Source organism: Oncorhynchus masou, chromosome 17 (assembly GCF_036934945.1).
Source record: "Oncorhynchus masou masou isolate Uvic2021 chromosome 17, UVic_Omas_1.1, whole genome shotgun sequence".
NCBI classification, from domain to species: Eukaryota; Metazoa; Chordata; class Actinopteri; order Salmoniformes; family Salmonidae; genus Oncorhynchus; species Oncorhynchus masou.
Genome location: NC_088228.1, coordinates 3,243,036 through 3,260,604, shown reverse-complemented (window position 1 = coordinate 3,260,604; position 17,569 = coordinate 3,243,036). Strand labels below are relative to the sequence as shown.

General features: G+C 46.2%; 1 protein-coding gene across 1 annotated transcript in view; it reads left to right on the top strand.

Moving 5' to 3' along the window:
• LOC135558332 (microtubule cross-linking factor 1-like) overlaps positions 1-12,300 on the top strand; it is a 136,983-nt gene extending 124,683 nt beyond the window's left edge. Inside the window, 1 exon segment of the mRNA XM_064992071.1 lies at positions 9,512-12,300. Coding sequence (XP_064848143.1) covers positions 9,512-9,772 — 261 coding nt within the window. The 3' untranslated portion in view covers positions 9,773-12,300.
• The last annotated feature ends 5,269 nt before the right edge of the window (positions 12,301-17,569 follow it).

Below are 17,569 nucleotides of genomic sequence, written 5' to 3'. Positions count from 1 at the left end.
GTATTCAAACCCTTTGACTTTTTAGTTACGTTAGTCATGTTCTAAAATTGATTATACATTTTGTTTAAATCCTCCTCATCAATCTACACACAATAACCCCATAATGACATCACAATACCCCATAATGACATCACAATACCCCATAATGGCATCACAATACCCCATAATGACGTCTTCACCTGTATTTGGGAAGTTTCTCCCATTCCTCTCTGCAGATCTTCTCAAGATCTGTCAGGTTGGATGGGGAGCGTTGCTGCACAGCTATTTTCAGGTCTCCCAAGATATTCAAGTCCTGGGCTCTGGCTGGGCCAATCAAGGACATTCAGAGACTTGTCCCGAAGCCACTCCTGTGTTGTCTTGGCTGTGTGCTTAGGGTCCTTCGCCCCAGTCTGAGGTCCTGAGTGCTCAAGAGCAGGTTTTCATCAAGTATCTCTATGTACTTTGCTCTGTTCATCTCTCCCTCGATCCTGACTAGTCTCCCAGTCCCAACCGCTGAATAACAGCCCACAACATGATGCTGCCACCACCATGCTTCACCGTAGGGATGGTGCCAGGTTTCCTCCAGATGTAATCTTGGTTTCGTCAGACCAGAGAATCTTGTTTCTCATGGTCTGAGAGTCCACCAAGCAGGCTGTCATGTGCCTTTTACTGAGGAGTGGCTTCTGTCTGGCCACTCTACCATAAAGGCCTGATTGATGGAGTGCTGCTGAGATGGTTGTCCTTCTGGAAGGTTCTCCCATCTCCACAGAGGAACTCTGGAGCTCTGTCAGAGTGGCCATCAGGTTCATGCTCACCTCCCAGACCAAGGCCCTTCTCCCCCGATTGTTCAGTTTGGCCGGGTGGCCAGCTCTAGGAAGAGTCTTGGTGGTTACAAACTTCTTCCATTTAAGAATTGTGGAGGCCACTGTGTTATTGGGAACTTTCAATGCTGCAGAAATGTTTTGGTACCCTTCCCCAGATCTGTGCCTCGACACAATACTGTCTTGGCTCTCTACAAAAAATTCCTTTGACTTCATGGCTTGGTTTTTGCTCTGACACACACGGTCAACTGTGGGACCTTATATAGACAGGTGTGTGCCTTTCCAAATCATGTCCAATCAATTGAATTTACCTCAGGTGGACTCCAATCAAGTTGTAGAATCATGTCAAGGATGATCAATGGAAACAGGATGCACCTGAGCTCAATGTTGAGTCTCATAGCAAAGGGTCTGAATACTTAAATGAGATATTTCTGTTTTTATTTGTAATACATTTGCAATAAATGTGAAAAAAAACTGCTTTCAATTTGTCATTATCGGTTATTGTGTGTAGATTGATGAGGATTTATTTTTTTTACATTTAATTTTAGAATAAGGTTGTAACGTAACAAAATGTGGAAAAAGTCAAGGGGTTTGAATACTTTCTGAATGAATATTTTGTCTTTCCCATTCACCCTCTGAAGACACACACAATCCATGTCTCAATTGTCTCAAGGTTTAAAAATCCTTCTTTAACTGGTCTCCTCCCCTTCATTTACACTGATTTAAAGTGGATTGAACAGGTGACATCAATAAGAGATCACAGCTTTCACCTGGATTCACCTGGTCAGTCAATGTCAAGCCTGACCTGTAAATCACAAATCTGTAGATGTTTTTACTCTCTTACTGACCACATATAGACTGGATATTACAGGACGGGGGTAGTGTAGTTGTTAGACTGGATATTACAGGACGGGGGTAGTGTAGTTGTTAGACTGGATATTACAGGACGGGGGTAGTGTAGTTGTTAGACTGGATATTACAGGACGGGGGTAGTGTAGTTGTTAGACTGGATATTACAGGACTGGGGTAGTGTAGTTGTTAGACTGGATATTACAGGACGGGGGTAGTGTAGTTGTTAGACTGGATATTACAGGACGGGGGTAGTGTAGTTGTTAGACTGGACATTACAGGACGGGGGTAGTGTAGTTGTTAGACTGGATATTACAGGACGGGGTAGTGTAGTTGTTAGACTGGATATTACAGGACGGGGGTAGTGTAGTTGTTAGACTGGATATTACAGGACGGGGGTAGTGTAGTTGTTAGACTGGATATTACAGGACGGGGGTAGTGTAGTTGTTAGACTGGATATTACAGGACGGGGGTAGTGTAGTTGTTAGACTGGATATTACAGGACGGGGGTAGTGTAGTTGTTAGACTGGACAGGACGGGGGTAGTGTAGTTGTTAGACTGGATATTACAGGACGGGGGTAGTGTAGTTGTTAGACGGGACAGGACCGGGGTAGTGTAGTTGTTAGACTGGATATTACAGGACGGGGGTAGTGTAGTTGTTAGACTGGATATTACAGGACGGGGGTAGTGTAGTTGTTAGACTGGACAGGACGGGGGTAGTGTAGTTGTTAGACTGGATATTACAGGACTGGGGTAGTGTAGTTGTTAGACTGGATATTACAGGACGGGGGTAGTGTAGTTGTTAGACTGGATATTACAGGACGGGGGTAGTGTAGTTGTTAGACTGGATATTACAGGACTGGGGTAGTGTAGTTGTTAGACTGGATATTCCCGGACGGGGGTAGTGTAGTTGTTAGACTGGATATTACAGGACTGGGGTAGTGTAGTTGTTAGACTGGATATTACAGGACGGGGGTAGTGTAGTTGTTAGACTGGATATTACAGGACGGGGGTAGTGTAGTTGTTAGACTGGATATTACAGGACGGGGGTAGTGTAGTTGTTAGACTGGATATTACAGGACTGGGGTAGTGTAGTTGTTAGACTGGATATTACAGGACTGGGGTAGTGTAGTTGTTAGACTGGATATTACAGGACTGGGGTAGTGTAGTTGTTAGACTGGATATTACAGGACGGGGTAGTGTAGTTGTTAGACTGGATATTACAGGACGGGGTAGTGTAGTTGTTAGACTGGATATTACAGGACTGGGGTAGTGTAGTTGTTAGACTGGATATTACAGGATGGGGGTAGTGTAGTTGTTAGACTGGATATTACAGGACGGGGGTAGTGTAGTTGTTAGACTGGATATTACAGGACTGGGGTAGTGTAGTTGTTAGACTGGATATTACAGGACGGGGGTAGTGTAGTTGTTAGACTGGATATTACAGGACGGGGGTAGTGTAGTTGTTAGACTGGATATTACAGGACTGGGGTAGTGTAGTTGTTAGACTGGATATTACAGGACGGGGTAGTGTAGTTGTTAGACTGGATATTACAGGACTGGGGTAGTGTAGTTGTTAGACTGGATATTACCAGGGTTGTGGTACATTATACAGCATACTATAGTGTAGTCATAACGTTTATTGTGTGTTGTGTACACGACATAGCGTTTATTGTGTATGATAACAACCATGTTCTCTTAACACTAACCCGGAAGCTTACAAGAAATCCCGCTATGCCCTGCGACAAACAATCAAACAGGCAAAGCGTCAATACAGGGCTAAGATTGAATTGTACTACACCGGCTTTGACGCTCATCGGATGTGGCAGGGCTTGCAAACTATTACAGACTACAAAGGGAAGCACAGCCACGAGCTGCCCAGTGACACGAGCCTACCAGACGAGCTAAATCACTTCTATGCTCGCTTTGAGGCAAGCAACACTGAAGCATGCATGAGAGCATCAGCTGTTCCCGACGACTGTGTGATCGCGCTCTGCGTAGACGACGTGAGTAAGACCTTTAAACAGGTCAACATACACAAGGCTGCGGGGCCAGACGGAATACCAGGACGTGTGCCCTGGGCATGTGCTGACTAACTGGCAGGTGTCTTCCCTGACATTTTCAACATGTCCCTGATTGAGTCTGTAATACCAACATGCTTCAAGCAGACCACCATAGTCCCTGTGCCCAAGAACACAAAGGCAACCTGCCTAAATGACCTCAGACCCGTAGCACTCACGTCAGTAGCCATGAAGTGCTTTGAAAGGCTGGTCACGGCTCACATCAACCCCATTATCCCAGAAACCCTAGACCCACTCCAATTTGCATACCGCCCCAACAGATCCACAGATGATGCAATCTCTATTGCACTCCACATTGCCCTTTCACACCTGGACAAAAGGAACACCTATGTGAGAATGCTATTCATTGACTACAGCTCAGCATTCAACACCATAGTACTCTCAAAGCTCATCACTAAGCTAAGGACCCTGGGACTAAACACCTCCCTCTGCAACTGGATCCTGGACTTCCTGACGGGCCGCCCCCAGGTGGTGAGGGTAGGTAGCAACACATCTGCCACACTGATCCTCAACACTGGAGCTCCCCAGGGGTGCGTGCTCAGTCCCCTCCTGTACTCCCTGTTTACCCACGACTGCATGGCCAGGCACGACTCCAACACCATCAATAAGTTTGCAGACGACACAACAGTGGTAGGCCTGATCACCGATGAAGACGAGACAGCCTATAGGGAGGAGGTCAGAGACCTGGCCGGGTGGTGCCAGAATAACAACCTATCCCTCAACGTAACCAAGACTAAGGAGATGATTGTAGACTACAGGAAAAGGAGGACTGAGCACGCCCCCATTCTCATCGACAGGGCTGTAGTGGGGCAGGTTAAGAGCTTCAAGTTCCTTGGTGTTAACATCAACAAAAAAATTAGAATGGTCCAAACACACCAAGACAGTCGTGAAGAGGGCACGACAAAGCCTATTCCCCCTCAGGAAACTAAAAAGATTTGGCATGGGTCCTGAGATCCTCAAAAGGTTCTACAGCTGCAACATCGAGAGCATCCTGACCGGTTGCATCACTGCCTGGTACAGCAACCGCTCGGCCTCCGACCGCAAGGCACTACAGAGGGTAGTGGGTACAGCCCAGCACATCACTGGGGCCAAGCTGCCTGCCATCCAGGACCTCTATACCAGGCGTTGTCAGAGGAAGGCCCTAAAAATGGACTGTTCTCTCCTCTACTGCATGGCAAGCGGTACCGGAGTGCCAAGTCTCGGACAAAAAGGCTAGAGACAAGCCATACGACTGCTGAACAGGTAACCAAATGGCTACCCGGACTAATTACTATTTACATTGTGTGGCCCCCAACCCCTCTTTTACGCTGCTACTCTCTGTTTATCATATATGCATAGTAACTTTAACTATATATACATGTACATACTACCTCAATCAGCCTGACTAACAGGTGTCTGTATATAGCCTTGCTACTGTTATTTTCAAATGTCTTTTTACTGTTGTTTTATTTCTTGACTTACCTACACACACACACACACACACACACACACTTTTTTCCGCACCATTGGTTAGAGCCTGTAAGTAAGCATTTCACTGTAAGGTCTACACCTGTTGTGTTCGGCGCACGTGACAAATAAACTTTGATTTGATTTGACATGGGTTGTGACGCAGGCAAGATGAAAGTAGGTAAATTTAGAAATATGGAAAATATCAACGAGAAATAAATAATCTGAATGTGTGGTGAGGACCCTATTTATCCTGGTTTACTGTAGCCTGTATGAACAGTGATGTGACTACAGTACTGGTTTACTGTAGCCTGTATGAACAGTGATGTGACTACAGTACTGGTTTACTGTAGCCTGTATGAACAGTGATGTGACTACAGTACTGGTTTACTGTAGCCTGTATGAACAGTGATGTGACTACAGTACTGGTTTACTGTAGCCTGTATGAACAGTGATGTGACTACAGTACCGGTTTACTGTAGCCTGTATGAACAGTGATGTGACTACAGTACTGGTTTACTGTAGCCTGTATTAAGAGTGATGTGACTACAGTACTGGTTTACTGTAGCCTGTATTAACAGTGATGTGACTACAGTACTGGTTTACTGTAGCCTGTATGAACAGTGATGTGACTACAGTACTGGTTTACTGTAGCCTGTATGAACAGTGATGTGACTACAGTACTGGTTTACTGTAGCCTGTATGAACAGTGATGTGACTACAGTACTGGTTTACTGTAGCCTGTATGAACAGTGATGTGACTACAGTACTGGTTTACTGTAGCCTGTATGAACAGTGATGTGACTACAGTACTGGTTTACTGTAGCCTGTATTAACAGTGATGTGACTACAGTACCGGTTTACTGTAGCCTGTATGAACAGTGATGTGACTACAGTACTGGTTTACTGTAGCCTGTATGAAGTGTGATGTGACTACAGTACTGGTTTACTGTAGCCTGTATTAACAGTGATGTGACTACAGTACCGGTTTACTGTAGCCTGTATGAACAGTGATGTGACTACAGTACTGGTTTACTGTAGCCTGTATATGGAATGTAGAAAGTAGACTTGTTCCTGCGTGTCTGTTTGCTGCTGTGAGGTCACTGACCTTCTTATCGTCTACATTGATCCTCTACCGTTGATCCACCAGCTTTATCCTGTGTCCCTGTTTCCCTCCCTCCCTCTCTCTCTTTCTCTCTCTCTCTTTCTCTCTCTCCTCTCTCTCCTTTCTTTCTCTCTCCTCTCTTTCTCTCTCCTCTCTCTCTCCTCTCTTTCTCTCTCTCTCTCTTTCTCTCTCTCTTTCTCTCTCCTCTCTCTCCTTTCTTTCTCTCTCCTCTCTCTCTCTTCTCTTTCTCTCTCCTCTCTCTTCTCTATCTCTACACTCCCTCACCTCTCTCTCACTTTCTTCTCTCTCTCACTCCCTCTTCTCTCTCCTCTCTCGCTCTCCTTTCTTTCTCTCTCCTCTCACTCTCCTCTCTTTCTCTCTCCTCTCTCTCTACACTCCCTCACCTCTCTCTCACTTTCTTCTCTCTATCTCTTTCTTCCCTCCCTCCCTCCCTCCCTCCCTCCCTCCCTCCCTCCCTCCCTCCCTCCCTCCCTCCTTCTCCTCCGTTCTGCTGATTCTAGAACCACTCTGTCTTGTTATCCGCTCCCTGGGGACTCTAACCCTGCTTGTCCCTGAGTGATGTAAGTTCTTGTTTACTTCCTGGTTCACTGACCTATAACCTCACGGACTGGGTTTCACAGGGTTACCATGGAGCCCTCCTCACCTCACCCCCGTCCCCATCAGCCAATCACAGCATGCCTCACAGGTCGACAACGTCGGGGGAGTCAGTGGTGTCGTAGCTGTGTTAATGATCATAACATCTGTCTGTGTAGGTGTCTGCATGGTATTTAATATGTAACGATTCATATTCACAAATCAACTCGAGTGACCCAAAGAGTCATCCGTTTTCTGTCCATATCTGACTGTATACTGTACGTCTCACAGAGTGTGTTCTGCTGTAGAAGAACCGTTACTGAAAGGTTTTGGTGATGTGAAGTTTCCAACTTTTCTATTATACTGTATATAAAATGTAGATGAGCTGATTTCAAATTAACCTAGAAGAAAAAAAAGCCATCTTGTAGATGTGAAAACCCACATCAACCCCCTGAGGTGGCACAGAGAGAGATGACTCTTGGATCCATACACACCACAACAACAACAATGGTTGATGGTAGACTATCAAATATATAGTATATTATCTAAAAAGTTTAACATAGAAAGAAAGAAAGTCACACACTATTTGCTCCCAAACATTGAATGGGTAATGTTATATTAAATAGCGTTTCGGGACACTGTCCTCTTCAGAGTTTCCTGATTTATTTCTATAGGTTGCTTTACGTTTGTCAAAAACATTTTGGGGAGTGCGTCAGTTTCTTTCTTTTACTAGACTATCTAACATCCAGTAACACGTATTCTAACACTGCTTCTGCTCTGTCTGACTGATGTTTGAGTCCTACTGTATCTCTCTCTCTCTCTCTCTCTCTCTCTCTCTCTCTCTCTCTCTCTCTCTCTCTCTCTCTCTCTCTCTCTGTCTCTCTCTCTCTCTCTCTCTCTCTCTCTCTCTCTCTCTCTCTCTCTCTCTCTCTCTCTCTCTCTCACCAACAACCTGTCTTTAAACAACGTGTGATCGTGTGTTCTCACGGTCGTGGGAACTTGTGTGACGTCTGCTTGTGTTTCAAATGAACCCGAATCTACAGTTGGGTCATTAACACGGTCGCATGCTTAGCGGGTCTGAGTCGATGTGGTGAAAACTGGAAAGCAGCATTGTGTGGGTCAACATGCTGTTTTCACTGTGTAATCCGGCTCAAACCTCTTGTACACTGACATGGTGCATGCTTGGTCATTTTGGATGTTATGTAATGTCATTACCTGGTCATGACATACCTGTTACAACATGCTAATTAAGGTAGACACATAGTAACATATGCCTGTTCTATACTTCCTTTCTATCCTTCTGTCCATCCTTTCATCTGTGAAGGCATTACTTGATATATTATGATATGATATTATTATTTAAACGTTCCCACACTCCCTCCATCCTGGTTTTCTGTGTCCAGCCCTGATCCTCATTCACCTCCACCTGTTTCATCACCCTGTAGTTCCTCCACCTGTTTCATCACACTGTAGTTCCTCCACATGGTGTTTCATCACACTGTAGTTCCTCCACCTGTTTCATCACACTGTAGTTCCTCCACATGGTGTTTCATCACACTGTAGTTCCTCCACCTGTTTCATCACACTGTAGTTCCTCCACATGGTGTTTCATCACACTGTAGTTCCTCCACATGGTGTTTCATCACACTGTAGTTCCTCCACATGGTGTTTCATCACACTGTAGTTCCTCCACATGGTGTTTCATCACACTGTAGTTCCTCCACATGGTGTTTCATCACACTGTAGTTCCTCCACATGGTGTTTCATCACACTGTAGTTCCTCCACATGGTGTTTCATCACACTGTAGTTCCTCCACATGGTGTTTCATCACCCTGTAGTTCCTCCACCTGTTTCATCACACTGTAGTTCCTCCACATGGTGTTTCATCACACTGTAGTTCCTCCACATGGTGTTTCATCACCCTGTAGTTCCTCCACATGGTGTTTCATCACACTGTAGTTCCTCCACATGGTGTTTTATCACCCTGTAGTTCCTCCACATGGTGTTTCATAACCCTGTAGTTCCTCCACATGGTGTTTCATCACACTGTAGTTCCTCCACATGGTGTTTCATCACACTGTAGTTCCTCCACATGGTGTTTCATCACACTGTAGTTCCTCCACATGGTGTTTCATCACTCTGTAGTTCCTCCACATGGTGTTTTATCACACTGTAGTTCCTCCACATGGTGTTTCATCACACTGTAGTTCCTCCACCTGTTTCATCACACTGTAGTTCCTCCACATGGTGTTTCATCACACTGTAGTTCCTCCACATGGTGTTTCATCACTCTGTAGTTCCTCCACATGGTGTTTCATCACCCTGTAGTTCCTCCACATGGTGTTTCATCACACTGTAGTTCCTCCACATGGTGTTTCATCACTCTGTAGTTCCTCCACATGTTTCATCACCCTGTAGTTCCTCCACATGGTGTTTCACCTCCTGGTAGACCAACACTCTGGTCATTGTTTGTTTTCCTGTTTTAGTCAAACTTGCTTTTGTTCAGACTTCTTTTCCTCATACATCTTTATTAAATTATTAAAATCATAAAATCATTTTTTTTTTAAACATTGAATATGGTTAACTATTTTGTCTACCCCTCTCTTGCTAACATCAACTTCCTCCTCTCCTGAAGGACCTCCCTCGTTCCCCGGTGGCTCCACCCCTGGAGTCGTGTTTCCTGCGTCCGGCGAGGCCAGCCAACCGCCGCCCCCCCTCCCGCTGGGCAGTCCGTTCTCCCTCCTCCTCCCCCCGAGGCTGGCACGATGTCACAGGCCGGAGGTTCACCTTCCCCATGTTGACTGGGACCAGTAAGACTGAAGCCACCTGTATGCTGGAGCTGGACGAGACTGGACCAGGAACAGGAACAAGACTGGAACCATCGTCTTCTGCATGATAGAATCGTTGCCCATTACCCTGTTCTCCTTAACTCCCTTATCTTGCTCAACTCTCTTCCTCTTCCCCTCCCTACTCCTCTCCACCCTCACCTCCTCCTCTCCTAATCTCCTCCCTCTCTTCCTCCTCCCTGAGCCTGTCCAGACTGGGTACCTCAGACCCCCCCCTTCTTTCATAGGAAGGAGTTGTAAATCGGGGGCTGAGACCCTGTAGCACCAGCTGACCAACCAGGAAGAAAAAGAACTGGAACTTAGAACTCTGGAATGTACTGTAACCATGACATCAAAAACATTGTCATCAGAGGTGCCTGTACTTGATTTACTCGTAGTTCCAGCTGATATGTGTATATGTATGTTAGTCTTGTAATGGAAACTTTTTGAGGTGTTGAAAGAAAACATTCAAACCGTTATTATAATACTGGTACCAACATGGTTTTACAAAAGTTCTGTCTGTTTACGTTTTTTTGTTTTGTTTTGCATTACATGTCATTTGTTATATTCTGTGTTTGTGTAAATTCTCGGGTAAAACTTTTTTCTTGTTAAGTTGACCATACTTTATGTTACTGTTTGTTCCTTTCGAAGCTTGAAGTCAGACTACTCAGTTGTACAGGTAGAAGAAACAAACACTACTGTTTCATGATGTCATTTACGATGCTAAATGTATGTATGTTTTTATTTCTATATGTTGAAGTGAATGTTCAACTCGGTAAACGTGTCGGAGGAGACAGGGAAAATAGCTACTGAATAACTTTTCTGCATATGTGGGGAGGCAGTTGTTGAATGGCCCCCTACGCCCACGTTGAAAAAACATGGTTTAATTATTATATATTTTCTTTAAAGAGCAAGGTTGGGTTGTTGATGTTGGGTTATTTGGTGCTGGGTTATTGAGCTTTGACCCTGCGGGTCAGATCCGAAGACTGGGGGCGTAGTTTAGTACGGCGTGGCATTCGGATAGTTATTTTTAGCCACCCGTGTGAGTAAATGTTGGTACTGTTCATCTGTTCTGTTGTATAGGTATCACATGTAAAAGTTGAACATGAGTTTCAATGAGGTTTACAGAAATGTACAAGTTCCCTAAAAGCCTATGCAAATCCAATTGCTAGAATAGATACCACCTTATTATAATATGTAATGAATAATCTTCATATTCTAGAAGAATGTGTAAAATACAACAACAAAAAAGGAACAATTTAATTTGCAGTATGTAAACTTAGAGACGTGCTCCGGGCTGGATGTGTCAATGTGTAGTTCATACATGCATATTCTTGGAGCAGACCCCCATGTGGGCCAAACCCATAGCAATTTGAGTTCTAGCTAATGATCTTCAGAGCCTAGCTAGCAAGATGCACACACAGCAAAGGGAGAGAGAGGGCAGTGTCATGGTGCACATATGTGAGGTAGTACGCAATTTTCAGGGACCACTTTTGGATCTTGAACGCTACTTTTCAGAACTACTGGATAAAATTTATACAAAAGTACCCGGAGAATCTCTTTAACACGATACACCGGACTGACATTTACTATCACGGGTGGCCAATAAGATCGAACTGAAAGCCAAGCCGCTGATAAGCCACACGTCCTGAAAATAACCCGAAGGATAACATTCAAAAAGACCCAGCAGCTAGATCATCCCAGTGTACCCAGCTGATGATTAAATTAACCCATGTTTTGGGTAAAGATGTTGTGTTTATTCATGCAACCCACATGGCTGCGTCACAATAACCCAGCGTTTATTCTGTCCAATATTGAACCCAGCAATGGGTTACCAAACAACCCAAATTTAGTTATTCAAACACAGCATATGTTTGTTTAGTTTTTTTTTAGAGTCGGCCATGGTCTAAAGTAGTGCACTACGTAGAGAATAGGGCTCTGGTCTAAAGTAGTGCACTACGTAGAGAATAGGGCTCTGGTCTAAAGTAGTGCACTACGTAGAGAATAGGGCCCTGGTCTAAAGTAGTGCACTACGTAGAGAATAGGGCTCTGGTCTAAAGTAGTGCACTACGTAGAGAATAGGGCTCTCGTCTAAAGTAGTGCACTACGTAGAGAATAGGGCTCTCGTCTAAAGTAGTGCACTACGTAGAGAATAGGGCTCTGGTCTAAAGTAGTGCACTACGTAGAGAATAGGGCTCTGGTCTAAAGTAGTGCACTACGTAGAGAATAGGGCTCTGGTCTATAGTAGTGCACTACGTAGAGAATAGGGGACAATTTGGAATGCAAGCATATCTGCATGCCTTTGGAAAACACACTTTAGTGCATATGTACATACAAGCTGCTGCTACTACTGTCACTGTGCTAGATCACCCAGCTTAGATATAAAGACTAAACTAAGGCTAGGATTTAATTATTTGCCTTTATTTATTTAATCAGGGAGTCACCGGTGAGACCAGTCTCTCTTTTACGAGGGAGCCCCAGGGAGTAACCATTGAGACCAGTCTTTTACGAGGGAGCCCCAGGGAGTAACCGTTGAGACCGGTGTCTCTTTTACGAGGGAGCCCCAGGGAGTCACCGTTGAGACCAGTCTTTTACGAGGGAGCCCCAGGGAGTAACCATTGAGACCAGTCTCTTTTACGAGGGAGCCCCAGGGAGTAACCATTGAGACCAGTCTTTTACGAGGAGCCCCAGGGAGTAACCGTTGAGACCGGTGTCTCTTTTACGAGGAGCCCCAGGGAGTAACCGTTGAGACCGGTGTCTCTTTTACGAGGGAGCCCCAGGGAGTAACCATTGAGACCAGTCTCTCTTTTACGAGGGAGCCCCAGGGAGTAACCATTGAGACCAGTCTTTTACGAGGGAGCCCCAGGGAGTAACCGTTGAGACCGGTGTCTCTTTTACGAGGGAGCCCCAGGGAGTCACCGTTGAGACCAGTCTCTCTTTTACGAGGGAGCCCCAGGGAGTAACCGTTGAGACCGGTGTCTCTTTTACGAGGGAGCCCCAGGGAGTAACCATTGAGACCAGTCTCTCTTTTACGAGGGAGCCCCAGGTAGTCACCGTTGAGACCGGTCTCTCTTTTACGAGGGAGCCCCAGGGAGTCACCGTTGAGACCAGTCTTTTACGAGGGAGCCCCAGGGAGTAACCGTTGAGACCGGTGTCTCTTTTACGAGGGAGCCCCAGGGAGTAACCGTTGAGACCAGTCTTTTACGAGGGAGCTCCAGGGAGTCACCGTTGAGACCGGTGTCTCTTTTACGAGGGAGCCCCAGGGAGTCACCGTTGAGACCGGTGTCTCTTTTACGAGGGAGCCCCAGGGAGTCACCGTTGAGACCGGTGTCTCTTTTACGAGGGAGCCCCAGGGAGTAACCGTTGAGAATAGTCTTTTATGAGGGAGCCCCAGGGAGTCACCGTTGAGACCAGTCTTTTATGAGGGAGCCCCAGGGAGTCACCGTTGAGACCAGTCTTTTATGAGGGAGCCCCAGGGAGTCACCGTTGAGACCAGTCTTTTACGAGGGAGCCCCAGGGAGTCACCGTTGAGACCAGTCTTTTATGAGGGAGCCCCAGGGAGTAACCATTGAGACCGGTGTCTCTTTTATGAGGGAGCCCCAGGGAGTCACCGTTGAGACCAGTCTTTTACGAGGGAGCCCCAGGGAGTAACCTTTGAGACCAGTCTCTCTTTTACGAGGGAGCCCCAGGGAGTCACCGTTGAGACTAGTCTTTTATGAGGGAGCCCCAGGGAGTCACCGTTGAGACCAGTCTTTTATGAGGGAGCCCCAGGGAGTCACCGTTGAGACCAGTCTTTTACGAGGGAGCCCCAGGGAGTCACCGTTGAGACCAGTCTTTTACGAGGGAGCCCCAGGGAGTAACCATTGAGACCAGTCTCTCTTTTACGAGGGAGCCCCAGGGAGTCACCGTTGAGACCAGTCTTTTACGAGGGAGCCCCAGGGAGTAACCATTGAGACCAGTCTCTCTTTTACGAGGGAGCCCCAGGGAGTCACCATTGAGACCAGTCTCTCTTTTACGAGGGAGCCCCAGGGAGTAACCATTGAGACCAGTCTCTCTTTTACGAGGGAGCCCCAGGGAGTAACCTTTGAGACCAGTCTTTTACGAGGGAGCCCCAGGGAGTCACCGTTGAGACCAGTCTTTTACGAGGAGCCCCAGGGAGTAACCATTGAGACCAGTCTCTCTTTTACGAGGAGCCCCAGGGAGTCACCGTTGAGACTAGTCTCTCTTTTATGAGGGAGCCCCAGGGAGTAACCATTGAGACCAGTCTTTTACGAGGGAGCCCCAGGGAGTCACCGTTGAGACCGGTGTCTCTTTTACGAGGGAGCCCCAGGGAGTCACCGTTGAGACCAGTCTTTTATGAGGGAGCCCCAGGGAGTCACCGTTGAGACCAGTCTTTTACGAGGGAGCCCCAGGTAGTAACCGTTGAGACCAGTCTTTTACGAGGGAGCCCCAGGGAGTAACCATTGAGACCAGTCTCTCTTTTACGAGGGAGCCCCAGGGAGTCACCGTTGAGACCAGTCTTTTACGAGGGAGCCCCAGGGAGTAACCATTGAGACCAGTCTCTCTTTTACGAGGGAGCCCCAGGGAGTAACCATTGAGACCAGTCTCTCTTTACGAGGGAGCCCCAGGGAGTCACCGTTGAGACTAGTCTCTCTTTTATGAGGGAGCCCCAGGGAGTAACCATTGAGACCAGTCTTTTACGAGGGAGCCCCAGGGAGTCACCGTTGAGACCGGTGTCTCTTTTACGAGGGAGCCCCAGGGAGTCACCGTTGAGACCGGTGTCTCTTTTACGAGGGAGCCCCAGGGAGTCACCGTTGAGACCAGTCTTTTACGAGGGAGCCCCAGGTAGTAACCGTTGAGACCAGTCTTTTACGAGGGAGCCCCAGGGAGTCACCGTTGAGACCAGTCTTTTACGAGGGAGCCCCAGGGAGTAACCATTGAGACCAGTCTCTCTTTTACGAGGGAGCCCCAGGGAGTCACCGTTGAGACTAGTCTCTCTTTTATGAGGGAGCCCCAGGGAGTAACCATTGAGACCAGTCTTTTACGAGGGAGCCCCAGGGAGTCACCGTTGAGACCGGTGTCTCTTTTACGAGGGAGCCCCAGGGAGTCACCGTTGAGACCGGTGTCTCTTTTACGAGGGAGCCCCAGGGAGTCACCGTTGAGACCAGTCTTTTACGAGGGAGCCCCAGGGAGTAACCATTGAGACCAGTCTTTTACGAGGGAGCCCCAGGGAGTCACCGTTGAGACCAGTCTTTTACGAGGGAGCCCCAGGGAGTCACCGTTGAGACCGGTGTCTCTTTTACGAGGGAGCCCCAGGGAGTCACCGTTGAGACCGGTGTCTCTTTTACGAGGGAGCCCCAGGGAGTAACCGTTGAGACCGGTGTCTCTTTTACGAGGGAGCCCCAGGGAGTCACCGTTGAGACCAGTCTCTCTTTACGAGGGAGCCCCAGGGAGTCACCGTTGAGACCAGTCTCTCTTTTACGAGGAGCCCCAGGAGTCACCGTTGAGACCGGTGTCTCTTTTACGAGGGAGCCCCAGGGAGTCACCGTTGAGACCAGTCTCTCTTTTACGAGGGAGCCCCAGGGAGTAACCGTTGAGACCAGTCTCTCTTTTACGAGGGAGCCCCAGGGAGTCACCGTTGAGACCAGTCTCTCTTTTATGAGGGAGCCCCAGGGAGTCACCGTTGAGACCAGTCTTTTACGAGGGAGCCCCAGGGAGTCACCGTTGAGACCGGTGTCTCTTTTACGAGGGAGCCCCAGGGAGTAACCATTGAGACCAGTCTTTTACGAGGGAGCCCCAGGGAGTCACCGTTGAGACCAGTCTTTTACGAGGGAGCCCCAGGGAGTCACCGTTGAGACCGGTGTCTCTTTTACGAGGGAGCCCCAGGGAGTAACCATTGAGACCAGTCTCTCTTTTACGAGGGACCCCTATATATACACAATGAAAAAATATGTATCAAAATACAATTTAAAACACAACACTCATAACATAAATGTACACAATATACACAATATACACAAAACTAAAACAAACACACTGTTCATTATAGAAATCCTCTTGTCCACTGCCTGAACTGCCCAGGGGACACTAACGCATCTATTCTATATTTATATTGGAGATTATTCCAGACATGTGGAGCAAGACTAATAAAGGTTGACTTATCTATCTCTGTAGCCACCCAATGAGGTCTCTATACTTAACTCTGTAGGCACCCAATGGGGTCTCTAGAGTTAACTCTGTAGCCACCCAATGGGGTCTCTAGAGTTAACTCTGTAGGCACCCAATGGGGTCTCTAGAGTTAACTCTGTAGCCACCCAATGGGGTCTCTAGAGTTAACTCTGTAGCCACCCAATGGGGTCTCTAGAGTTAACCAACCCTGTGAACGGGTTTGATAACTTTACATTTTAAATCTGAACAGTGAAGTTAGATATGTTGGAATCTTTTGGAGCAGGGCTTTGTAAACAAGAAGAAGGTGATGATGTGATCTACGTGACCGTAAAGAGGACCAGCCAACCTTTCGGTAAACAATACAGCGATGAGTAATAAAACACTATCCTGTGATAAAATGAAAGGCGTTATGGTGAAATGTCATCCAGGGGTTTTAACAGTAGAGGCAGCTGCACTTTGATAAATAGTAGCATCATAATCAACAACAGGTAGAAATGTTTCACAATATGCTTCCTGCTGACTACAGAGAGACCTGTATTTGTTTCTGTTAAAAAACAACAACATTTAAATCTTAATTTCTTAAAAAAGCTCATTGTTATGTTTTTTTTGTTTTTAAAAACGACAAATCATTGCCAAATCGAAATACCAAGGTACTGGTATGCAGGGACTCGTTTGATTATACAACCGTCTGATGAGTACAGATGTAATCCAATCGTAATGCACGTCTCAAAGGCATTTACGAACCACATTCACGGTAAAAGATGCATCATGTCGATGTAAATAACCTTAAAATGGGCCCAAAACCCACGATGGTTTTGAATCTCTACGTTAAACGTGAAGTTACTCGTTCCTGTATTTATTACTGATGTTATTATCTTTATATTATTGTCTCTTACTTTCTCTCTGCGTTGTTGGGAGGGGCACATTTCACTGTTCGTCAACACTGTTAGTCAACACCTGTTGTTCACCAAGCATGTGACAAATAAAATTGGATTTGATTTGATTATGAGGGTGGTGATATCTTGGACTGACATTTTGTTGTCAATTATTTCCAATTGACTAAAACTTTTACTATGATATAAATATAGAGAAACAGTTGTTACTATGATATATATATATATAGAAACGGTTTACTATGCTATACTGTATATAGAGAGATTAAAACTAAAAATGGACAAACTAAAATAAACAAGCAAAACGGTAATAACCTTGGTTGCAACCATTTGACATGCCTGTTTTCAGTCCCTCCAACCTCCATCCCCAAGCTGCAGAGTTCATTGAACTGTGATTTACACACTATATTAATCAGTAACACAGCATGGACCTCTAGTCCTCTTCAGAGAGATAGCTAGTGACATTAATCAGTAACACAACATGGACCTCTAGTCCTCTTCAGAGAGATAGCTAGTGACATTAATCAGTAACACAACATGGACCTCTAGTCCTCTTCAGAGAGATAGCTAGTGACATTAATCAGTACCACAACATGGACCTCTAGTCCTCTTCAGAGAGATAGCTAGTGACATTAATCAGTACCACAACATGGACCTCTAGTCCTCTTCAGAGAGATAGCTAGTGACATTAATCAGTAACACAACATGGACCTCTAGTCCTCTTCAGAGAGATAGCTAGTGACATTAATCAGTACCACAACATGGACCTCTAGTCCTCTTCAGAGAGATAGCTAGTGACATTAATCA